The sequence below is a fragment of the Lytechinus pictus genome, chromosome 13 (genome assembly GCF_037042905.1).
Source record: "Lytechinus pictus isolate F3 Inbred chromosome 13, Lp3.0, whole genome shotgun sequence".
Lineage (NCBI taxonomy): Eukaryota > Metazoa > Echinodermata > Echinoidea > Temnopleuroida > Toxopneustidae > Lytechinus > Lytechinus pictus.
Window position 1 is genome coordinate 16,478,093 of NC_087257.1, and position 26,618 is coordinate 16,504,710.

The following is a 26,618-nucleotide window of genomic DNA, read 5'->3' on the forward strand; positions in this document are numbered from 1 at the left end:
GTGAAGTGTAAGTGGAATACATGTGGTTTGTTTTCGTATTATTGTTGAGAGGAGCGTTATTAGTGAGGATCGTTAGCTTTGGTCTAATGAGGCCATTAATTGAAGTGGGCGACGCGTGAACGGGGAATAAATATACATGTAATGGAGAACAATTTTTATAGGGATAAAGGATTTGGCATTTTAAAAGTTTGTTGATGCGTCCTACTTCCTTGGGGGGGGGGGGGGTTAAGCGATTACAAAATTAAAAATCTGAATAAAATCTCGGCAGTTGAATGTTATTACAGATGCATTGGTTGGCTTTGTGTAGACATTGTTTTTCTGTCTTTTCTTTCGCCTTCACCACCTATTTTCATTTGTTTTCTCCTTATTTCTCACTTCCTCCTACCCTTTTCATCTTTTTATATCATTCTTCTCCTCTTCCCCTTCTTGGTACTTTTCTTCTTCTTCTCCAATATGTGATGTAATTCTACTTTTTCCCCCAGTGCTTCCACCTCCTCTTCCTTCTCCTCCTCCTTCTTCTTCTTCTTCTCCTTCTTCTCCTCCCATTCATATATCGTTACATATTAAATCAATTATCAAATCCCAGTGCCATGATTACGCACACACACATGAATTACTCGGTCAGTAGGCCTACTTTTTTCTTTGAATTTCAAAATAAAATATATATTTTAAATTTGCATGTACACATAATACAATATAAGATATAAAGTACATAATTATGTAATGCGATACACCACAGGGCACAAAATGGCGGATTTCTAGTACAGCTATGATTCATTAAAGGCATGAAATGACTGGTCAAAAAGAGAAAATGTGCTCCTGATGGAATGAGGAATATCTCTTAATAGTGGATAATCAATATCAAAACTTTTTAGAAAAATGGAAGTCACTCACAATTTTTTATTTGAAAGGTGACAAATAATCACAGATTCGCCATACACCATGCCCGAGAGCACCCACCAAACAGACTGCATGTGTGGTCCAACGCAGCAGCATGCATTTCACAGATACTATTCCTGTGCAAAAACTTCTAATATTACATATGAAGGGTTTGGTTGCAAAAGGGGTTAGGTCCACTTTGGACCATTCCGAGAAAAGTCATGTTTTTTATTCTCTCTTATTGCAATATTCTCATGAGAAACTAAATTGTCATGATGTACTACCCTATCATGTGAACATAAAATTGGGTGTAAAAAATCTACCCATCTTCAATTTTTTTTTCTATATTTTTTTTCAAAAATTATCACTGTGGACCTAACCCCTTTGGGGAAAAAAGTAATTTTTCTTTGCCATTTTTGTTCAATTTTTAATAGGAATTTCAACTTTTCTTTAGTATCATCTTATAGAGCTACTAAAAATCTATACATTGAGACAAAAATCAAATTTGATGAAAAATGGACCTAACCCCTTTTGCAACTGAGCTCTTCATATGCATTCAGCGTATCAACAGGGAATATTTCAGTTTCAGTATCTTGCTATTAATTTTTTTTTAAACATGGGGGCTAATTGCATATGGGGTGCAACTACACATCAAATAGAAAATACATCTGATTGGATACAAATTGAGTGGCATTCGTGGGGGGGGGGGCGTCGCGGTTTAATGGTTACGACTCTTGTCTTTCAAAATCAGTGGGACATGGATTTCAAATCCATACCATGGCGTGTTTTCTTTCAGTGAGAAATTTACCCACATTGTGCTGCACTCAACCCAGGTGAGGTGAATGGGTACCCTGCAGGGTTAATTCCTTGAATGCACTGAGTGCTGCAAGGCAGCTTGAGCTAAAGCCAGGGTAATGATAATAATAATAATGTCCCTTGTTATAAATTGTTTCTAGATAGATGGCGCTGTATAAATGCTGATTGTTATTATTAGTATTTGACTTTCAACCAATCAGATGGCAATAGGAAAATGTCTTTGATTTTTTGCAATCTACATTTCATCACAATGCTCATGAGGTGATGCAAGAAAATGTTTGCAATCAATTGCAAATTTATGTTACAATTTTACAATTGATAGGTCAATTTTAAACGTAGCAAAACAATTTGCACTCTTCGTTACTAGAAGCAGATCAGCAATCAAACGCAAATTTTCAATTAATTGCATGACATATGATTAGTTTGGGAACCCCTAAATATATTTCCAATTGATCGCAAGTTTCATGCACGCCACATTAGTGAAACAGCTCTCCAATACCAGTATTGAGTTTGTCGATGAGCTCTTTGGGAGGAATGCTGCACTCTTCTATCAAAACAATAGAATAAACTATGTCAGTATAACATTTTATTCAGGTCAAGCAGGTAATGAAAAATTCAAAATGCTTCCATGGAAACATCATCACCATTGCACTAAGCCATTGCTTATCATAATATCATGAAATATATTGATTATGTCATAGGGTCAGCTAATAATAAAAATAATAGTCAGTTCTTGTCTAGCGTATAATACATTATGAATAACGTCTCTATGCGCTTCCGAAGGACCTGGATATTATTACCCGGCTTTAGCTGGGCTACCTAGGCGCTCAAGCATTCAAGGAATTTCTTCCTACCGGGTACCCATTCACCTTACCTGGGTTGAGTGCAGCACAATGTGGATAAATTTCTTGCTGAAGGAAATTACGCCATGGCTGGGATTCGAATCCACGTCCCTCTGTTTCAAAGTCAGAAGACTAATTCACTGGGCCACAACGCTCCACAATTACAAGGCTTGTCCCTTCTTGCTGTTCCTCTCATCACATCACATCAGAATACAGAATAGGATTTCTCCTGTAGATATCCAGTCTTAGCGACATGGTATGGTTGATTGCTACTACATACTTCATCCAATGGGCACTTTGCTGTTGTTTTTGTGAATTTTAATCTTTGTACATATGTAGTGTATTTTATGGATTTTTATGAGAAAATATATTAAAATGAAATTGAAAGTTGAATTTCTATTTTATGTTGTGTTCACATTATCGTCCATACTTTCAGCGGGTAACGTTGATACCTCTGTGTAAACAAGTAGATCTATACCACACATTATCACTTCAACTGTTGTCCAGTGTATTGGGTGTATTCACACTGGTGTCTGCAGCCTGTAGGGCAATGTTGGTTTGAACGTTAATACCTCCATGCAAATAGGAACAACGCTGCGGTTATACTATCACTTGAAATGATTGTCCAATGTATTAGGTGTATTCACACTGGTGTCCGCAGCCTGTAGGGCAATACTGGTTTGTCTTGAGCCACTCTCGAATGTGTTCTAAATGTCCTCCATGTGAACACCCCTGGCACCACGCATATAGACCTTTCACTGGTAAATGGCTGTTATAGGTTAAGAGGGTAGAGAGAGAGAGAGAAAGAGTAAGGAGATGGGGGAGAGAACAAGAAAAAATTGATTTATTGGAAAATAATGCTCACTCCATTTTCACCCTTTGTTTCATTTGATGTGAATGTACAAATCATTCATACAATAATTTCAATCATTTCATTTATTTCATTCATTTAACACATTCAATTCATTCATTCATTCAACGGGCACGTCGTGGTCTAGTGGTTCTGACTCTCGCCTTTCAAACAGAGGGTCGTAGGTTCGAATCCTAACAATGGCATGTTTTCCTTCAGCAAGAAATTTATCCGCACTGTGCTGCACTCGACCCAGGTGAGGTGAATGGGTACCCGGCATGATTAATTCCTTGCATGCACTGAGCGCCGGTGATGGTAGCTCGAGCTAAAGCCGGGGTAATAATAGCAGCGCTTTGTATCCTCAGGCAAAAGGCGCTTTATAAATACAGCTATTATTATTATTATTATTATTTAATCAATTCACTCATTCATTCATTTATTAATTCATTAATCCATCCACCCACCCACCCATCCACCCATCCATCCATCCATTCATTCATTATGTAATATACATATATCTGCACCAATAATTTCTATGATACAATTGAAGTAAACAATAATTTAATGAGGTTGAAGAAAGAATAACTATTTCATTACATAACATGTACATGTAAGCAACTGCAAGGTATCAGCACCCGCAGGGTCATTCGAATTTACATGTACATGGGTGTACTCTTGTCATTGAATTACATAAATGTACTTTTGTCATTGAATATCCTATCATTATGTAAATAAAAGCCAACCTTGCTGTATATATTTTTGAGTTTACACAGATGCAAACATGTGTACATGTGTATCTTACAGAGCTGGTTTTTGCTTCTAATTTTATTTATACGCATACTTATGTATATCCATCCATCTACATGTAACATTCTTTCTATCCATCAATGTAATTATTTATTTAAATCTCTCTTTCTCCATCCATCCTTCAATCTATCTATCTTTCTAGGAATATATCTATCTATCCATTCATCTATCTATACATATATCTATCCATTCATCCATCCATCTATCTATCTATCTATCCATCTATATATCCATCCATCCATCTATCCAACTATCTATCCATCCATCCATCCATCTATCCAACTATCTATCTATCCATCCAACTATCTATCCATCCATCTATCTATCTATCCATCTATATATCCATCCATCCATCTATCTATCTATCTCTATCTATATATCTATCTATCTATCCATCAATCCAGCACATCCATCTATCTTTCAATCTATCTATCCTATTTCCCTCTTTAAAGTGTCTTTATCCCCTTTTCCCTTTCAAAAATTTCAAAGATTATATATCACAATTATTAAATATAATATATATCTGCAAATATTGAGATTGACTTTCCGAAATATGAATTGAGATATAGGTACAAACACATCCTTACCATATACTGCATGGATTTGTGAAGCTTTGGCGATTCTTTTGAAAGCACACCCAGGATAGCTTCTCCAAGGTCTGATTGCACCTATTGCACTTTGTGTAGACTGTTGTGGATTGCTGCAAACCATGAATAATTCAAGATATTTAATCATAATTAAGAAAATAGCAAGAACACGAAGAAAATAATTTATAATCATGAAAGTTCATCTGTGTTGGTAGAAGATATCTAGAAACTCGACTTATTATCTCACCAATACCCAATTATTTGGCAATCTTTAAACGTATCAGAACATCTATGCAAAATTGCTTTAAGATCCACAAGAAATTTGAGGGGGGTCAAATCGATCTCTTCCCCCCCCCCCCCCAAAAAAAAGCCTGATAAACCCATTTAAAATAACATTAATGGCGGCTCTAAACAATGACTACAATTAGTAAATGGTGTGCTCAGCTCAGCAACACTTGTGTACAAAGTCAATGGGGGTAGGATGCCATGTTCTCTGCCCAAGAAACATTTTGCTGTCCAACCAGATTCTATAAAAATTAGGAAAAACAAACTTTGTAAAAATAACTACAGGTTGCACTGTCAAACCCATGACATCATGGGTCAGGCACTAATAAGGTTCTTTTCCTTTTTGGTTGCTACCCTCTCAGTACACATACTATAAAGTATTTCTATTATTTCATTGATGTGTTTCATGTTTGTACAGTATTATACTATATTGTTTGTTTCATGCTGAGAAGAATATATTGAACAGAAATAGAAATTGAAAATTGATATAACGTGGCTCATGACTTCACATTGATACCATAATGTTGTCACGAGTTTGTCAGCGCAAATTTAGTCAATGTTTAAGGTTTGAAGCATGAATTACATGTACATGCTCATTTATACCTCAGTCACAAATGCTCTACGGCGGCTGTACAACGAGTCAAAAACAGCCGTTTTATTCATTTTTATCAAAACCACCTTAATGTAGCTATTACAAGAAAAGTTAAAACGGCTGTTTTTTACTCGCCGTAGAGCAAATGTGACTGAGGTATGGTGAGGCATCTTGTCTTCCTACGTCTGAACACTGAAAAACGTTGCCAAACTTGGTATCTATCTGAACAGGACTTTAAGGGTTGTTGTCAAACTTTATCAGATCAAATGCTCAAAATGGAAGGTAAAATGGCCTAATAGGGAATTATTTGTGACCTTTGTCCAAGTAAATACCTGATTTAAGCTCTCGACAGCAGGGTGTTTACTGAGCTTGATAACTTGGTTGGACACACACCACAGCTTGAACCGACTCAGAAGTTCTACAAAAACAAAAACAACAAATGATCAGATATAATTGTAAGGATGTCCAGGCGCGGATGCAACCGGATTAAACGAGGAGTGCAATATAAAGGTTTTAAATATTTCATTGGTCAGTTGAACCCATGGTTTATGCAGATTTAATGTATAAAGTATGCTTACTAACCGCGTCAATTAATGTCCAATTCTGATGTGCGCTTTTGTCACAGTGCGCGAAATTGACACCTGTTGCCATGGTTGAGTATGCTATTTTATTCATGAGTCTGCTATTTTTAATTAATGACTACACTGTTCAAAACAGTGGACTCATGAATAATAAAATAGCAATAATAAAAATTAATATATGCATCAATAATTCAATAATTTCAATGATTTCATTTCACCAATCAGAGTAATTCTTAAAGAGAAAATGTAGATACCTATGTAAGACATGAACCATTGTTCCTGTATTTCAGAGGCTATTTCATTGCGTATCTTGTTGTCAAGGACGATAAATGCTGATACTGCCATTTGAACATCACCCTAAAAAAAGAGAAAGATTCCATAAAATATAAATAAGATGGATGTACTTTAAAATCAATGTTTGTGAATTGTTTCTGTAGATACCACCACCAAAAAAGAAAAAGATTTAATAGATAGGGATAAGAGCTGGGGAAATAATGTCTACGGCATCAATGCAAATGCCATGTCATTATCCGTCTATTCACTGTTGTCTTCATCACTGTCACCATAAGCAATACTATAAATATCTTTGAAAACATTGCGATCATTACCAACATCATCATCATCATCATCATCAACATCACAACCATTATTTACTTTCATTGATTGATAGATTGATTTTATTTTATTGAAAAGAAACAAAATGAAAAATATGAAACTGGGCCCCACCACACGGTCCTCCCTCACTATTCTGTGATCATCAGCATCTTTTGCATCAACTTCAACGAATATCATAATCATCTTTCACCACAACCACTGCCACTGCCACCACCACCACCATCATCATCACCATCATCATGATCATGATCACCATCATCAACATCATCATCACCATCATCATGATCATGATCACCATCATCAACATCATCCTTATCAATTTTGTCATCATCATCATCACCACCACCACAATATCAATATCATCATCATCATCCTCCTCCCTATCATCATCATCACCATCACCATTAAGATGATGATCATCATCCTCCTTATCATCACCATCACCATTAAGATTATCATCATCATCACCACCACCATAAATTCCTGCCACCTTCCTATAATGACATACCTGTTCAGCATAATCAGACAGCATATTAACCACAATAGGAGTGAATTTAATGGAGAGTTGTAGCTCAGGTAGCTGCTTAGAAGGAGTCTGGTTCAGAGACCGTGCCGAGGGGAAGAGTTGAGAGTTCACGGTAATAGCAGGTTCTAGATCCAGTAGCGGCCTGGAAAGTGAAAATATTTCATCTTTTAGAGTTGGATATATTTAAGTTCAAGTTCTTAAAAGAGGTTTGGCCGATTTAAAATGCCACATTGAGAATAACAATAATCACACATCAACACCAACAAAGTCCAAACCAATTAACTATTGGCTGTTGGTACCGTGTTTTGATTAAAAGACATCTAAATGATGCCTGATAAAAAATTGCTATACAAATTTAAAACTCTACAAGCAAAGTGATGATCCTAAGAAAATCAATCTATTTTCTGTTCAAAATCTCTTTTTTGCGTCTCAGCTCTCATTATCATCATCATTTTGAAACAAATCATACAACACTCATTTTCTTTAAAAACTGAAATAGAATTGACTCACACAACAGGAGACTCGGGCCGTATCCTGTCCTGCAACATGTCTGGAGAGGGAGGTCTTCAAAAGAAACAACAAAAAATGTCCAATCATAAAAAATAATTGTAAATCGGAAATGAGTTCATATTGCAACATACATTTATTACACTCTATCATTATGAGAAAAAAGAACAAAAGTGGAAAAAAAAGGAAGAGTGTAAAGAGACAGATGTTGGATGCGCAACTCTATATGACCCCTATTTCTCAAATGAGAACAAAATGTTATCTTCAAGTTGTCTAGGCAACTGGAGGGCATTCCATGAAAGCAAAGATGTGACATGGAATTTTAGCAAATTTGAGGGAAGGGGTTTTTATGCTAGTTAACCCTAGCTGCCAATTTAGAAAATAAACGTTTCCAAAATAAATGAAATAACTCAAGCCTAATCTCTTAATATTCTTGTTATAACTTCATCTTGTGAATGCGAAAGTACCTTGAGCAGAATGTACCAAAAATAAATAGCAAGTACTGAACAATTTACCTGTCTTGGATCTCATGTCTTTGCCCAAATGCTTCCGTTGGTAGACCGACATAGTCATTCCATTCCTGCAACTCGTCACCATAGCGACCGAACACACCCCCTTCCTCTTCTTCCTCCTCCTCTTCCTCCTCCCCCTCACCGAGTGGAAAATAAAAATCTACCGCACCTAGGGCGCCATCTTGTGAGCAGTGACGTCGCTTGCCGCGGGTTGGTGCTCCGGAGTGCGCGTGGTCGTGCTCACTGTCGCTGATGACGGAATCGTTGTCGTCGGTGACGCCGGTAGCGGAGTCAATGGCGCTGGATGCGGTAGGGTTTAAGTTCAGGAAGTCATGATGAGAAGGAAGGTGATTGAGACCAAACTGAGGAGCTGAAATATCTATAAAAAAAATCAGAATTCTAATATGAATTTGCTGTTCTACACAAGACAAAAAAGGTTATTATTAAAGGGGGGAGTGAACTGTGTGTGGTCTCTCATTGACTTTGTGTTATAAATACAGTCTTAAAATATACTTTTACAGATATATGTACTAATACTACAGAGAATAAATTGACCTATAATTGTATTTGTATAGAGAAACTAAAATATTTTGAGAGGAAAAGTAATTGTTTTACTACTTGGTAACATAATTATTGCGGTACAAATGTATTGAGTAGTTAATTAGCATGTTATCATTCAAGTGGGTCTATATTACTAGACTACACTAGCACTATGGGTCAGGAAACTGGCCAGGTATGAGTAGTTGAATACTCGAGATGGCACTATTGGTTCGTATCTGCTTTAAAAGCTAGTTTTTTGCTCAGTGATCTACGGGGCTTTCAGCAACATGGGAGTATGACAAGCCCTTATGACATTAATTCCCAAAATATGAAGAAATACAATTCATGATATCAAGAATTATATTTCTTTACATCAAGAAATATGAATAAATCTTAAAAGGACTTGCCATATATTTACGCCCACGTTAATGAGCAAAAACTTGCTATTACCACTACCACCATCCACTATTAACAACATCATCATCATCACCATTCATCATTAGAATCATCATCATCACTATCATCATCATTATCATCATCTTCACCATCATCATAATCACCATCATCATCCTCATCATAATTATCAGCACAAGCACCACCACTACCGCAGCCACTACCACCACCATCATCATCAACATCACCATCATCATCATCGACAACAGCACCAACATCACCACCACCATCATCATCACCATCATCATCATCATCTACTTGAGAAGTCACCTTTATCTAAATCATTGGTGAATGGTGCTGCTTCTGTTGAGGGAATCCCCTTGTTAATATAGACAGGGGGCATGGCCCTTGTAGCATCTGTGATCACCACCACCACCACAACCATCATCATCTTTGTCACAACGACCACCACCATCATTAACTCATTGTTATCATCTTTATCACTACCGCCACCACTATCATCATCATCATCAACATCATCCTCATGATCTTTATCACTGACTGAGAATTTACCTTTATCTGAATCATTGGTGAATGAAGCTGCTTCTGTTGGGGGAATCCCCTTGTTGGTATAGACAGGGGGCGTGGCACTGGTGGTATCTGTGCAGTAGAATAATCTCAACATCCTCCATGTCTGAGCAATCTGACAAAAATACAAAAGATGGATTAACACATGAATGCAACTGAAAATACCATGGAGAGTGTGTACAAAAACAAATAAATGGGCAGGAACCGCAGTCAAGTTCGATTCAAGGAGTAGCTTTTGTTCATGATCTATTCCCCTTTCAGACTACAATTATTTTCCTTAGTCCTCTCTGATTTCAAGACAACCTTTTAACAAAGTGGCATTTAGAGAAACAATCTGAAACAAAAACAGATAGTTAGATTCAAGAATAGTCCGCGATATCAAAAGGAACTATAGTCTGAAAAGCATATGAAATACAATTAAATATTGTAAATGCCATGAAATGCTATGTTGGGTCAAATAAAGAGAGCTCCTCGAGAATTAAACCAAGTTGTAAAGACAAAACACGCATAATCTAAATAATCTAAATTCACTAACCTGATACCTGCCAAGGTCCATTGCAACCTGTGCATTGTGTTCACACAGCTCAGTGAAAGGCTTTCCAGTCAAGAGATACCGCCTGGCACTTTGGATGAAGGACTCTGAAAACTGAGAAAAGTAAAAAAAATAAATAGATTTCTCAATTATCGGGGAGGAGTGCCTCCATCGATGTTCGACGCCTGCAATGCACAAAGGCAATCACATGAAATTTCTTAATTATATTTATCAAGCCATACATATGTTTAGATACCAAAATTTGTGATACCCACGTAAATGCTTCCAAAGTTATATGATATATTCAGTACTTACAGGTCTGAGGAAAGATTTGGTCTAAAAGGTTATTTCATTAAAAATGTTGTACTTTTAAAGATTAGCATTAATCATTTTTATGCTGGTTGTGATAAAAATACTCTCATCAATGAATATCTTACTAAAATAAAATATACATAAAATATATTTTTGTAAAAACCAAAACAAAATACAAACATTTTTTTAGTTCAATATCCTACAAAGATTACGTAGACCACTACGCAGCTTTGGAGATTTATTTAATTCATTTATTATCCAGGAGATTTTCTTTCTCTTATTTTTCTTTTTCAATCACAATAAGTGATATTAAGTACCGAATTGGCCTTTAACTATAGCCATAACTTACTGTGGCCTCTTTGCGTTCATGGACCAGTAAGCTGCTTTCATAGCGCTCGTAATGCTCAGACACGTCTGGAGTCCGCCGGAATCTCATGGGAAAGTTGGTCGAGGCATAGTTCTGCTGTGCTTGCATGTTGGTTCTCGCACTGCTCTTGTTAAAAGCATGACAGACGTCATCGTAGATGCTCATAGATACGCCAACTGGATTCTGTAATTGAGTGATATGTTTATTGGTTTAAAACTGCTTCTCTTAGGATGATTATAATACCCCTTTCAACCCAGGAACCCAAGAAAGTGGGACTCATGGGGAGACAAAGGGTGAAAATATTGATATTGTAGAGTTTCCTAAAATAGTACCGGTACATGCAGAAATTACCCTCTGACACAGGATAATGATAATTCAAATTTGAGATTATTCATCAGATATGAAGGCTTTTTATTTCTGAGCAACATCCAATAATGCGACACCAAATAACATAATGTAAAATTGAATATGCATCATGTTATTCATGTATTAATTTTTCTCCTCTTTTTTGTTTAATAAGTGAAGCCTTAAATTAGCCTGAATTAAAACAAAGTTTTGTTTTTCAAAAATTTGGTTATCTTTTCAGGACTGCCCTTGCAAATATCTCCTACATGTATATCTCATGTCTATTGCATCAATCATACATACATTCTATTATTTCATACGTAACAATTAGCATTGTGAATGTGAATATACCATTTGTAGACTGAAGTCTTTATTTGTATGTGTGCTTAACTGGCTTAAGTGGGAGTAACTGTGAATCCAACTTACAGCACTTTCAGCTGGTCGCTTTGCATCTTTGAATTTATGTTGAAAGAGCATGGAATCCTTGCTACCACTGAGAAACACATGAGGGTCTTGTCTCCAAGCAATACCTTAAAAAACAAAAATAATTGACAAGTAAAGTGATGTATGAAACAATTGAAAAGATTAGTGTCACCACAATTTTTATTTTTGTTCATTTATTTATTCAGCCTGGACAGTTAACAATGAAAGTTGATTATTCATGGTGTGAATAGGATCTACATATACAAATAGCACAATCAAATTCTAGTATGTGCACTTAAAAAAAGAACAAATCCATTTATAATATGTACTGTACATGAATAACAGAATAAGAACAAGGCGAAAATGTCAAATTGGAAATAAAGAAGGAATAAGACAGAAATTCAAAGAAGTATAAACAAGTGGAACGCCTCTGGCAGTCTTGCCTGTATTACGCAATGCAATATAGCAGCAGTGCTTCCTTTGAAAATAGCTAATGAATATTATTCACAGAAGAAAACACTAATATGATAATAAAATATTATGTCCATTGACCCAAAATGACCTTTGACCATGATCATGTGACCTAAGACATATGTGCAAAACAATCATTCATACTTGATTATCCTTATGTCGATGTTTCATGAGCTAGATCCATAAACTTCCTTAGTTATGATGCCGATTCAACACAAACTCTCAACACAGCCAGAGTTCATTGACCTTTAGATGACCTTTGATCTTGGCTATGTTCCTGAAATGCACACAGGGTATTCAGGGATACATTGCTGCTCTTATGTCCAAGTTTCATGAACTAGATCCATAAACTTTTAAAGTTATGATGACAATTCCTCAAATAATCCTAACATGGCCAAAGTTTGTTGACCGTAAGTGACCTTTGACCTTAATCATGTGACCTGAAACTGTGGCAGGATCTTCAGTGATACACTATTACCCTTATGTCTACGTTTTATGAACTAGGTCCATATACTTTCGAAGTTATGACAACATTTCAAAAACTTAACCTTGGCTAAGATTTCGATATTGATTTCCCCAACATAGTCTAAGGTCATTGACCCTAAATGACATTTGACCTTGGTCATGTGACCTGAAACTCAGGCAGGATGTTCAGTAATACTTGATTGCCCTTATGTCCAAGTTTCATGAACTAGGTCCATATACTTTCTAAGTTATGATGACATTTCAAAAACTTAACCTTGGCTAAGATTTCAATGTTGACGACGCTGCCGCCGTTGGAAATGCGGCGCCTATAGTCTCCCTCTGCTATGCAGGCGAGACAATAAAACTTAGGAAGAGGAATAAATACAAAGAAACTAGTGAAGGGCATGGAAGAGAAAAAGGGGTACATAGATTCAGGCGCAGATCTAACCAGATTAGACACAATAGTTTTGAGAAGCAGAGTGGTGTGCAAAAAAATATGGCCCTGAAATGGTACTGTGTTTAACCTGGCTAGATTTTACACTGCATACATGTAGGTTATTAAATAAAGACTATCTTATGATACATGATATCATTATCCTGCACCAACATCGAACTCGACATCAGCCATTTTGAGTGCTTACCTGTGACCACATCCTTGTGTTCCTCAAAGACGGCAAAAGGCATGTAGGAGCGCCGGACGTCCCAGACACAGATGGTGTGGTCAACGACCCCGCTGCAGCTGGCTATGTGGTGCTTCTTCTCTGGACGCCACTTGATGTGGTTGACCGAAGCAATGGCGTAGATGGTGTACTCTGGCTCCAGGACGTTGCCGTGCCCTTCCCATCGCCAAATCTACAAGAGACAAAATCATAATAATAATACTAATAATATAGGATTTGTATAGCGCACGTATCCACCTTGCTAGGTGCTCAAGGCACTCCTACTGTATATTACCCCGGCTAAGCTAGTCTACCGATTCTGGTGCGCACAGCTTTTTGAGGAATTACTTCCTGCCAAACCCATTCACCTCACCTGGGATCGAGTGCAGCAGTGTGGATAAATTTCTAGCTTAAGCAAAACATGCCATGACTAGGATTTGAACCCACGACCCTCTGTTTGAAAGGCGAGAGCCAGAACCACAAGACCACGACGCGCCCATACTATAATAATATCTGCTATTCAATAAGAAAGAATAATAATATTATGCTTCTACAAAAGTCAAGTGGCCATACGTAATGAGACCAAATATTTCATGGGCCTCACTTTTCAATAGGATACAAGAACATGTGAAAATTGTAGGAAAGTCTAGAAGTCAGCAATTTTGAATGAATAATCAATTGTTATCATAGTATTGGCATGGACATTATTCTAATAGGTCAAAAACTAAAGTAGATTTTATTATAATTATGACACTGAAAAAAAAACATGACACTAAGAAGTAAGTTTACCCTGAAACAAGATGGCATTACTTTTTAAACTGAAAGATTTTAAATGAATGTTAATCAGTTTAGATTTTAATACTGATACAAACCAATCCAACTCCGAAAATGGGAGTCCACAGTTGATTAAATACTATCAATAGTTCTGGTAAATCCCCCCAAAATTATATGTCACTATTCCCATTCATTAATAGATTATATGAATGCGTAAGCCACAAAACAGGTATGATGTGAATGATACAAAATAAAAATGTACTTAATTTAATAAATTTAGTTATTTTACATCAAGAGTTTTTTTCGTTATGACCAGGGAAATAAGCTTTTCATATCACACTCTAATTTGACAATGTGACATGAAAAAAATATCACTATTTAACAATGCAAATTGGCAATTTTTCTTTAAACTTTTGCTTAAGTCATTCATTCCTGCCCATGTTATATCCATCTGTATTTGTTCAGAGTATGAAAACTATTAATATTGATATTAGAAAAGCTGTGTTTCTCTACGGGGTTGAGGAACTGGCCCAGGTGGGTGTTTCATAAAGCTGTTTGTAAGCTATGACCAACTCTCCGAATGACTGGTATCCTTCCTTCGGAACTGAATCATCAGCAATGAAAATATAGTGTTAATAGTATACTACAAGAAAGGATCACCAGTTGACTTTTATGAAACACCCACCTGGACCACTGGACAGAGGGACAGTAGAAACATACCTTAATGATCTTGTCTCTGCCGCAGGTTGCAATTAATTTACTCTCCTCAGGATGCCAATCTAAGTTGAATGCTGGTCCGTTGTGGCCGGGGAAATCCAATAGCACCTTGTCAGGGCATCTGTAATCCCAGAACTAGACAGGAAAGGAATTTATATGGGTAAATTAATTTCAACCTGGGCTACATTTCATAAAAAGTTGAACGATAGCAACTCTTGCTGGAATGTCAACTTAATTGGAAGAGCCATTCAGGAGGCAGAATTTTCACTGTTGTCATGGTAGTCGACATTCCAGCGAGTTGGTATCATTGCAACTTTTTTATGAAATGGGGCCCAGGTCTACACCTGCTTCATCTACTGACCATTTGGTCTAATTCCCCTTTAGCCCACTTTCCATTTTGTCATATTTCCAGTAAGACTACTACAGGGTTCCCATCTTTTCAAGAAAACAAAATTCCCTGATTTTTCCCTGATAAAGTTTTAAAATTCCCTGATAATTATTTAAACCAATTCCCAGTTTTGCATGTTTTCTGAGTTGTTGCAGTGAATTACATGTCTTTTCAGTATAAAAACAATGATGGATGTTGTTTTGATACACAACAAAATATAATAGAGTTTGACTGACTACCATGCTTTCGACTTTTGGGCTGATCAAAATTCCCTGATTTTTCCCTCATTTGAGGCATTATTCCCTGATTTGAGGTATTTGTTATCACATTCCCTGATTTTTCCCTGACTGGAAAAAAGTAAAATAATTTTCCCTGATGGGCTGGGAATCCTGTACTAATTTCACTTAATATCCATTTGGTCTAACACCACTTAGACGACACTATTACTGAATCAAACTTCTATTTGACAAAGTACAAAATAATTGGTAGATGAATTAGTAGCAACGAGACCATCTGGGCATTATCATGCCACTGCCCGGTCACATTCCCACCAGGAATGATGATAACTTCCACCATCATCATCAGGAAATGTCATTATTTGTATAGGAATGATGAACAGAATAAGTGTTATCTTCAAATATATATGTACACACTAGGCCTGTCATTCAAACGCCAATTTATATGAATGACATCACATTTAAAAAGACGAGAGAGGCATGTTATTTTAAACAAAAAGATGCATGTGATTTGAAACAGATAAGGCATATAAATGACCTGGCAGTTGCAACTGCTCAGAAATAACAAATTGCAGAAATTTCAAACAAAATATCAAGGGCAGTACAACATCCCTCATTCCTCAATCCAAATATTAAAGGTTAACAGAAAAAGGATGATTCAAATGAACTATTTGAATGTTGAGGTAGACTCTCTCATAAAGGTGGTAGGATCTCTCACAAAAGAATGAAACTAGAATGCTCCTGGAAATTATATCCTACAAAATCAAAGGTACACTCATAAACAGACAGAAATTGGGGTCATACCTGTATATGGCCATTGTCCAGTGTGGCTGCCAGTATGAAGTACTGGTGTGGACTGCACTGGACATCACGGATGCATTCCGACTGACCGTTTCCGTACGTCGTCTCACATTTGTTTGTTCTGAGGTCCTACAAGAACAACAGATGAATATAAGGCTCCATTAGTTAACATCTACTAACAAACAAACAATTTAACAAATCAGATTGTTCTTTCATTATGGATCTTTTATAATTGTATTCATAACTTAGGAACCAATACAATATGGAGTGCTAAAACATCAACTTGAATCTTTTCCTGATGTCATACATCCATCATTGGAGTTGCTGAAGAGCATATATACTGCTCCCTAGGCTGGAATGACACTTCATGACCTATTCTCTTGTGACCAAACATATTTTTACTTCATTTTGTTGGTTTTACCGCTCACTGGGGTGGGAGATGTTTTGTGAACTGTATGCTTTTTAATCAATATTTGTTATCATCAATGCTATTTCTTTCTGTCCTTTAAGTTCTAACCTTGCGAAACTTGATTGAGTATTTATCAACTACTTCTATCGAACTTACAAAGAATTTCATAGAGCCATCGTTGGAGCCGCTGAAGAGCATATACCACTCCCTGGGGTGGAAAGATACTTTGTGGACTGTTCTCTTGTGATCATTGAAGACCTGGTCCATCTTGTTCCCCTGGGCTTTGTTCAGGTCCCATGTGATGACCGCTCCGTTGGTAGCCCCAGTGGCGATCAACTCATCTTAAACAAAAAGAAAACAGGAAAACCAGAATTTAATTAAAGGGGTGCAAAGTATTTTTATCAATATGCCATTGACTGTGAACCCCATCAAGAAGGCCCCTTCCATATACCAACCATAAATGCACCCTAAAATCTGTTTGGAGATATTTCTCTCCATTCAGTGCAGATCAGTGAGCTATTTGTGATACTAGTTTGAAAATTCAAAGTCCTCTATACAGCATCAAATGATATGGAACCTCTTTTGCTAAGATATCGAAAACATAAGCAATTTTTTAAAGTAAAGGGAGGAGGTGCAACATGCTAATCTTGTTCCTCATTTCTTTACGGATCGCTCGGAAATCACTTATATATTATTCATGAATGTTTCAATAATTGTTGAGAATATGAAAATCTATGATTTTTTTATCGATGCTCCCATCCTAATTCCTCTCTTAACATAATTCCTTTGATAAGTCTTCTTTACTAGGTTTCCATGCAACATCATTCCAGCTGTAGTTGAGATTCATACCTGCCCCTCCTTACCCCCCTCACCCAAGTCCCATCTAATGCACAGATGCCCCCATTCTCTCTAAATATCGTCTCTCGCTGCAACTGAAGTATAGGATCATACATACCCCCCGTCCCATATCATGCTTATTCCTCTCTAATCATCTCTTCAATAACTCTTACCTTTACTAGGTTTCCATGCAACATCATTCCAGCTGTAGTTGAGATTCATACCTACCCCTCCTTTCCCCCTCACCCAAGTCCCATCTAATGCACAGATGCCCCCATTCTCTCTAAATATCGTCTCTCGCTGCAACTGAAGTATAGGATCATACATACCCCCCCCCCCCCCGTCCCATATCATGCTTATTCCTCTCTAATCATCTCTTCAATAACTCTTACCTTTACTAGGGTGCCATGCGACATCATTGCAGCTGTAGTTGAGGTTCATGCGCCCCACCCTCAGGTCTATCCGCTCTCGAAATCCCATCTCTTCAATGTGAAAGATCTTGAAAACTGGAAAAGATGAACCATACAGAATGTAAGACTCAGAATTGCCAGCCATAAGAAGAACAAATTAGTGTATCCAATAGCTAAAAATTAATAATTTTGAGGTAAAATTAGTATCAAATATATGTTTTGTAAATTCATGAAAAAGAAATGGGGCACCAGGCCATGTTCCAAAAAGCCAAACATGAATACCAGTATGTAAATGATGAAATTACAGATGTAAATGATGAAATTACAGATGTAAATGATGAAATTACAGATGTAAATGATGAAATTACAGATGTAAATTATGAAATTACAGATGTAAATGATAAAATTACAGATGTAAATGATGAAATTACAGATGTAAATGATGAAATTACAGATGTAAATGAACAGATAAAGCATGCGTGTTATGAAATGTGTCATTTGGCATAAAGCAATACCCCCATTAAGAAAATATATAATGTTTACCCTGGAAAAAAAAAACCTGAGCCCATTGCAGAGAAAGTTGCATTTAAATGCAAAAAAAAAAAAAAAAGTTCCTAACAAGCACTTCTGATTGGTTGATAATCAAGCATTGAATCGCAGAGTTGCGTGTGATTGTAACTCTTTCTCCAACCACCCTGGGCAATGGACAAAGTGGGATAAGACCAAGCGGCAAACCACCACTATGATTAGAATTACCCTGTCGACCAGCTGCTACTACTTGTGTAGAGTCCTTGTTGAGACTGATGGCATTGATCCCGCCATCGAGTTTGATCCCCATCGTCTTGCTCACATTGCTCCGGACTGCAAGAGATATTAAAAGAGACATTTGATTTTTCAATTATAGATATTATAATTGGTATAATTTTCTTTTTATATTCTCAATTGATAATATTAATGCCTCAAACTTGAATTTCCTTCGCTTGCCCACATTGCTCTGGACTGGTAGATATCAACAAATCAATTGATATTTTAATGAAAAAATGATTTTATCTATTGCCATTAACTTTCCTTTTTAAATCATTTTTTGGAATAAATCAATAATATTGTATCTTTTCATGTCCATTTGTATCTGTTTACTCTCTTGTTTTATCTTACATTTTCTTGCCTTATCATTGTTCTAAATTGTGTTTTATTCTAAACATTGTATTTATTTTTATTGGAATGAAATAAAACATTGAATTGAATTGAATAACACTGAACTTATCAAAGTTTTAATTTCCTGTTTGCTAATCTTGCAAGATATGTACATGACAGAGTTTAATTAAATTTGTTTTCATAAATCCTTAGCATCCATCATCCATCTTATAATCATTGATTAATTTTAACAAAATCCCTTGAAACATTTAAAAAGTATCAAAAATCCAATCGTTTTATCATATTTTTATGGAATACTGTTAGCTAATTTTGTGTATTCATGTACCCACACATCATCATACATTATCTGTAATTCTTTACTCCTGTAACTTTGTTATCCCTCTGCTTCTCAGAACAGTTTACTAGACAAACGGTGCGTAATAAATGCTGTGTTCATAAATATAATTATTATCATACTTGTAGGCCTAAATTGAATATATCTACTGATGGCCTCAGAACACACATACCTGTACACTAATGAAAAAGAAAAATTGCAAGGCAAGAAAGCCTGTAAGGTCAAGGTCAAGGACGAGAAAACTGTGGTCGAGGACAAGGCCAAAGTTAATGTCCTCTATGCCAGCCTCAATTAGAGCAACAATGACATAATTTAATGCCCTCTATCCTCTATCCCATCTAATTGAATCGTTAATTGTAACACTTAGGATTACACTGAACCCATGATGTCCCATGACGACTTAAAACCTGGATTAGAAAAGTTAACCCGTATTAATGACTTTGCGCCAAGGCCTAAATACTTGTGGTATTACTTGCCCCCCAGTACCACTGTTAGTAAATAAGCATTTTCAGTAAAAGTGTCGTGACTAACTACTTGTAGGCCTATACAATCTACCCACTATCTCCTTGACTATGCAGTACATTAATTTCTACTAGACCTCTTGCATATGCCTGTAGTTCAACGTCACACTACATGTACATTGTAGCCAGAATCACATGTACATGTACAACTGTACTTGGTTCAAAATAAATGTTTTGGTAAATAAGGAATACTGTCAAATCACTTGATACATGAAATAGCAGGCGGTTTTACAGCATGCCATGTCCAAGCTATCTGTTCCCAAGGAGGTCAATTTTTTTTCAATTTGGTTTTTACATGTACTTGTGATCTACAGTATGTACCAAATTAAACATTGGATTTTTGTTACCTGAACAAAATATATACAGAGACTGTGCTTAATGATTAAATTTGCATAAATTATTACTCAACAATGTAATTAACTTTGATTAACATATTAATAATCACTATATTAAAGGAGAATGAAACTCTTGGAGCAAGTTAGCTTTTGTGAAAGCAGAAAAATCAAAGAATAAGATCAACAAAACTTTGAGTAAAATAAGACTAGCAATAAAAGAGTTATGAGCATTTGAATGTCGAGATCACTAATGCTATGGAGATCCTCCCATTGGCAATGCGACCAAGATCTGTGATGTCACACACGTACAACTCTCCCATTCGGACACTGAAAATATACCCCAAAACATCTCTTTTTGCTCATTCTAATCAAATGACAAACGATTCATCAATGATATAATGTTGTGAAACCTCTGTACTTGTCATCTCATAAAGAAAACACCTAACCTTGTGATAGACTCTATAAAAGTGAGAATATAAGTGAAATAAGTACTAAAGTAATGAGGGAGTTGTACGTGTGTGATATCACAGATCTTGGTCGCATTGCCGATGGGAGGATCTACATGGCACTAGTGATCTCAATATTCAAATGCTCATAACTTTCTTATTATTCATTCAATCTTCCTCAAACTTTCAACAATATGTTTCTTTGATTTTTCTCTTTGATATGGATTCAGCTAGTTTCAAGGGTTTCATTCTCCTTTAACATATTAATATGTTAGGCATTTAAACATACTAACTTGTCAATGGAATTAAATAAAATTTCATTGCAGCATGCAATGTAAAGCTTATCTCTGTAAAAACTCTCTAAGTATTTTGTAAAACAAACCAAGAACTGAAAAAAATTGCCTTTCACCAACACTAGTCTATGTCATGCTGGTTTAATTCTGTTTGTCAGATGGATTTAAACAGCATAATAAACAAAGGGGGGGGGGAATGTGTATTCTACTGAAAATATATGGTCTGACATGCACTTACATAATGTTGCGTAATTTCGGAACCGTAGACCCGGGTGACGCAAAACTGGTCTCAAAAGTTGCGCAAGATTTGAAAGTAAGAAGTCAGCGAGCGGCGCGGTCAAAATCTTTCGCGCGGCAAAAATATTGCGCGAATCGTTGAGGGGGGCCTCCCCCCCCCCCCCGGCCTGGATAGGGTTAAACTTTTGTGGTGTTGAAGCTATGAGTGACAGCCTGGATTTGACTTCCGACATCAACATCAAACTGGAAATCATCCAATGGTAGTCACATTCTCATTAACAATTAGTACATAATTCTGATTATGAATTTCTTACAAGGTCACGTTAATGTATTTAAATTGGCACCTTAATACCTCCACAGTTTACTACAATCACTCATCGGCCATTTAAAACTTCATTTTAGTGAAGACACTTCGATCTTAATACCCTTTCCAGGAGTTAATTCAACAAGGTGGTTCGTGAACCACGAGTCTCACCTGATTTCGCAATCAATATAATCGTTTGACCCCTAGATGACCTTTGACCTTTTCATACTCATGAACATACCTGTGGTATTGCCCAATGATCATACAAACACGATTGATCTAGAAATAAAGAAATGCGAGCAAGTTGAACAAAACCTTGACCTTAGGACTCCTAGATGACCTTTGACCCCATCATCCTCATGTGCACTCAATGTGGTAATACTCAAGGATCATATGTACCAAGTATGAACACATAACTGGTGCAGAAATAAAGAACATTTTTGTAACAGACCAACAGACTATTACATTTAAACAGGAAAAGTGATCACTCAGTCTCTGCTGAAGTTGGTTCAGGCGAGACAATAAGGGGGAAGCTACTTGCAGCTTTGATGTTTGTGGTCCCAACTTGTGGAACAGTTTGCCAGCCCATTTACTTTCTAATGGAATCAAAATTAAAAGACATCTCTATCGATTTTAGTTGTAATATAGATATGTAAAGTGTATAGAGCAGTTTTAATTGATTATGCGCTAAAAAAGAATTAGTTAATCATTATTATTCTTCTCTTACTTCTATCATAAAAGAATGGCATGTTTACATAGACCATTATTAGAAACTAGAAAGCAGCAATAACATTTAAAATTGGTGAAAAATACTGCAGTAAACTTGAATAGAATAAGTGATGCACTCCTCAATGCTGAAACTGATGTTTGGGACATTGGATTACCTCTAGAATTTTTTGATTAGCTTTTACTTTTTGAATTGGCAATTAACTAATGGCAACAATTTTACCTTCAGACATTTATTTCTCCAAAAAAAATTGATAAAAGCTACATGTAATAAAAGAATTTCTTGAAATGTTATTATAAAAATCCAGCAAATTTGCACACTGCAATATTATGTCTCAATAGCATTGCCAATTTTACAAATTAAGTCATTTTTTAAAAACGTTTCTGGCAATGAATGAAAGCACAGTTCTGCTGTACTAAAAATGAGTCTAGTTTATGTAGATTTTGTTCTCTCCTCCCCCCTCCCTCTGATTTGCAGTTTAATAAATCAATCTGGCCAAAACACAAATTGTGGCCTGGCCCCGTTGTCAGGTATGTTGATAATAGAAATGGAAAAAATAAACTTGAACTTGAGGTATGATTATTTTTCATTTTTCTTATAAAGAGCAATCAAGATCTTATATCAAATTGGCAACACTCTAAGTAATGCAAAGATAAACTTGGAAAATGATCAGTCCTAGCCATGCCTCCTATTATGTTACCATGCCATTTGAATATATATGCAAACACCCAGCGAAACCTCCACCAAAAATTACATACTCACCCTTAAAAGCTCTTCCTATTTACAAAAATAGAAGTAAACATGTTAAAAAGTATAAACAAAAAATAATAAAGACAATGTATATCTACATAAACAACTTATTGTGTTGTATTAACAAATTTAGTCCTTAAAATATGGTACTCCAAGTCTCAACTTTTCGGTTGATTAAGGTCATTGATGAAAAACACCTTTTTGCTGATCTTTTAATTTGAAGTCTAACGTTAGGCCTATACCTGAACGGAATGAATTGTCATAGAATAAATTAATTAAAAATCATCAAGAAAAAATAAAACTGGGGCAGGTACCCCTGCGAGCCTTCTCCATGTTCAGATAGGATAGTCAGTATTAGTTGCAGTTGCAAGAACTTGTCTTGGCTGTCAAGCTTTGCTGCATCATGCATGCCAGGCCAAAGCCATGCTGGCAATAAAAATTGACAGGTCTTTTGCTCTACAGACTACAAATATGGCAGTGAGTCCAACTTTGCACGTGTCCATACTTTGCGGACGATCATTATCTCAAAAACTATTTAATATCTTTAAAATCTGACATCATCAACATGCATGCATGAAAAGCAACTTAAAATTACCCTTCAGCATAACTTAGGATAAATTCATTAAAATATTGACAAAAGATTGGAAAATTTGTAACCGTTAGTGACCTTTCCGAAAAAATCTGAACTTCTGTCAAGTTATACAAGCATCAGTCCATCACGATATCAATTTCTTTTTAATCATCATTTTGCAAGCAGGTATCAACTGACCATGCTGACCGATTCTATTTTGACTTCCATCTGAAATATCTCACCTTAGTTTTGAGCTCGAGTTTTTGTTTAAATCTCCTCAAAACTTTGGTCCACGATGTTAGGTCACACTTTTTTAGAATGTATTTCCTGCACAGCGCGCATTCGTCGATCGGATTCGGAATAGAAATAAATTTTGACTATTACCGGCGAAATCTAGACTCTAACTTTACTTCACATTTTCGTCAATCATTTTAGGTTATGGTCTTGCCGTCAATTTGTATTTCTTCTTCTTCTGGAAACAGTAGTACAGTCCACCGTCTGGTGTATTGTCGTACTGGTGAAGTGCAGCGTGCAAGTGTATGTACATTATTCGATAAAAAATTGCTTATAGTTATAATTACAGCTTACCTAGACCAAAAGCTTCGGTCTCTGTTATGTTGGTTGTTCAGCTGAACTCCGTTGGCTTCACTCACCAAATACAGAGACCGAAGTTCTAGCGCGATCTGTACAGGGGACTCAATGGCCATATGTTTATGTACATAAGATCGGATAAAACGGGGAAGTGAATTTGCGCGACAGCCGAGGTAAGTCACTGTTTTTGTTCCTTTTAACTTGATTTTTCTCGGTTTTTTGGCAATTGATGCCAAGAGGGAATATTAATTTGCATTTTGGTCGCGTGAATTTTCAAAATTTTTACTCATTAAAGACAAAAATTGAAGAGCCCCGACGGGGAGATTTTGCATTGCAAGTCCCCTAATGGTGGCTGCACGCTAGCGAGCCGTCTGTGTATGAGGAGAAATTTAAATTTAAAAAATGTTAAAAAACTCCTCGAAACAGACGGCTGCCAGCTGTCTACACTCTACAGCTTACCTAACCCAGAGAGCTCCCGCCCGCGCAGCGGGCGGGAGCCCAGAAGCTTACCGTGTATTTTACCATTGTCACCGGACTAGGGTGATTTATGGTCTAAATATTTCTCCAAATGAATTGTGAAAACAGAAAGTATACAATTACCACGATTATATGGATGAAGGTCTAACGAGTGGCAGATTCCTGACATCTGGGCACAGTCTGGAACCTCAAAAAAACGAAAAGTTCTCTCCTTCTACCCCGTCTCGATCGGCCATTTTTGTTAAAAATCGTAACAAAATGGCCGATCGAGACTGGGTAGAAGGAGAGAACTTTTCGTTTTTTTGAGGTTCCAGACTGTGCCCAGATGTCAGGAATCTGCCACTCGTTAGACCTTCATCCATATAATCGTGGTAATTGTATACTTTCCGTTTTCACAATTCATTTGGAGAAATATTTAGACCATAAATCACCCTAGTCCGGTGACAATGGTAAAATACACGGTAAGCTTCTGGGCTCCCGCCCGCTACGCGGGCGGGAGCTCTCTGGGTTACAGCTTACCAAGCTTATTTGGTAGGCCTAGCTATTTTTATTGATTTTGAATAAATTGTGAATATATTGTGAACGAATTAACTTATTTAGCCTGATGAACAGGCAATCTGCCCGGTTAAATCCCATTGTGGGGCGTTGGGCAGTATACCCAAAGAAGAAGATGAATATTTTTTAAATGTCCGCGAATTTTGGACACCCCATTATACTAACACGTATTTCAACGCATGGGACTAAACTTAGAAATTTAACCCAACTAAAAATAGATCTAACTTCTAAGACTCTAACGTTAGGTCCAGCACACACAATCATCATCATCAATATTTTCCCGATCAAAGTCAAAACTCAAATCCTTTCTAAAAGACGTTACCTCTTTCTTGAGTCCCTCGTGACATGTTTGTATACTAAGTCGGATTATTAAAATAATAAACTAAAAGTTCAGCTAAAATATCAGCACTTGATCTAAGCTACTCGAGTCTGAGAAAAATAGACTATTCGATGATTTCGAGGTATCGCTATCGCGAAAATGAAGAGTAACTGAAGAAAACTCATTAAAATAAAAGAGAGAAAAAATATATCATATAGGCCGAGAAGAGAAAGAAAGGGAGAAAAGTAGGCCGAAAGTAGGAATTAGGAAGGGAAAATTAAGAAGGAGAAAGAGATGAAAAGAAGGAAAAGAAATGAAAGACTAGATCGAGAAAAGAAAACGAATGGGAAAATTAAGAGAGACAAAAGGGAAGGAAAGGGGCGGCGGAGTGAAGTGAAATGGGGGCACAGGAAAAATTAAGGGGCATGCACCTTTTCTTTCGAAAAGGGCACTATCTTGAAACATAGAAAATACGACTTATCTACAGTGGTGTAATGACCAAAAAAAATTGAGGGGGCTAGAATAAAGGACCTATATCGTATCATGTAAATTAGGCAGCGAGAGATAAACAAAATTGACATTTTTCAAACGAATATCACATTTTGTGATATATTTTGACATAATATTCAGAAAATAATATCATATTTTTATTACCCTTTCCTCTTTCCTTTTCCTTTTTTTTCATTGCAGTAAATTAAAGCCCGCAGGCCCCCAATATATGTAAACCACTGCTTATCTACCCACCAAAATGTTTTTTTCCTTCACTAAAGTATAACGTCTAAAAATGAGAACATAGGCCTATTGTTTTCAAAGGGCACTCGATTGTTATAACACATAAAATGGGTGAAAGGGGCACAGCTCCCAAAGCTAGAGAGTACGTTCGTGCATGAGCCCGGGGCACTGTCGTTGTTAAAAGCTAGGGCACTTTTCTTTGTTA

The 26,618-nt window shown here is 36.5% G+C and overlaps 1 protein-coding gene across 2 annotated transcripts; it reads right to left on the reverse strand.

Annotated features, from left to right (window-relative positions):
- Positions 1-644: 644 nt before the first annotated feature.
- On the reverse strand, positions 645-25,928 carry LOC129275068 (GATOR2 complex protein WDR24-like). 2 transcript variants are annotated; one of them, XM_064108125.1, is made up of 19 exons: positions 25,685-25,793; positions 23,181-23,195; positions 18,823-18,927; positions 18,049-18,162; positions 16,976-17,160; positions 16,414-16,539; positions 14,989-15,120; positions 13,477-13,687; positions 11,903-12,006; positions 11,114-11,314; positions 10,456-10,566; positions 9,906-10,035; positions 8,403-8,778; positions 7,891-7,944; positions 7,363-7,522; positions 6,494-6,596; positions 5,991-6,076; positions 4,782-4,894; positions 645-3,306 (listed from the first exon to the last, which is right to left on the reverse strand). In XM_064108125.1, the coding sequence occupies exons 1-19, from the start codon at positions 25,707-25,709 to the stop codon at positions 3,171-3,173; spliced, it is 2,487 nt and encodes an 828-aa protein (XP_063964195.1). In that variant the 5' UTR covers positions 25,710-25,793; the 3' UTR covers positions 645-3,170. The 2 variants fall into 2 exon arrangements, with proteins under 2 accessions (XP_063964195.1, XP_063964196.1); XM_064108126.1 differs by lacking the exon at positions 23,181-23,195 and having other exon boundaries at positions 25,685-25,928.
- Positions 25,929-26,618: the final 690 nt, after the last annotated feature.

Excerpts from the sequence above, each read along its gene's own strand:
- LOC129275068 (XM_064108125.1), bottom strand. The coding sequence starts at position 25,709 with ATGTCACGAGGGACTCAAGAAAGAG. Across the intron at positions 18,163-18,822 it reads AGTAGCAGCTGGTCGACAGG|TTTTCAAGATCTTTCACATT; the intron begins GTAATTCTAATC and ends CATCTTTTCCAG. Across the intron at positions 8,779-9,905 it reads CACCAATGATTCAGATAAAG|ATATTTCAGCTCCTCAGTTT; the intron begins GTAAATTCTCAG and ends TTTTTTTTATAG.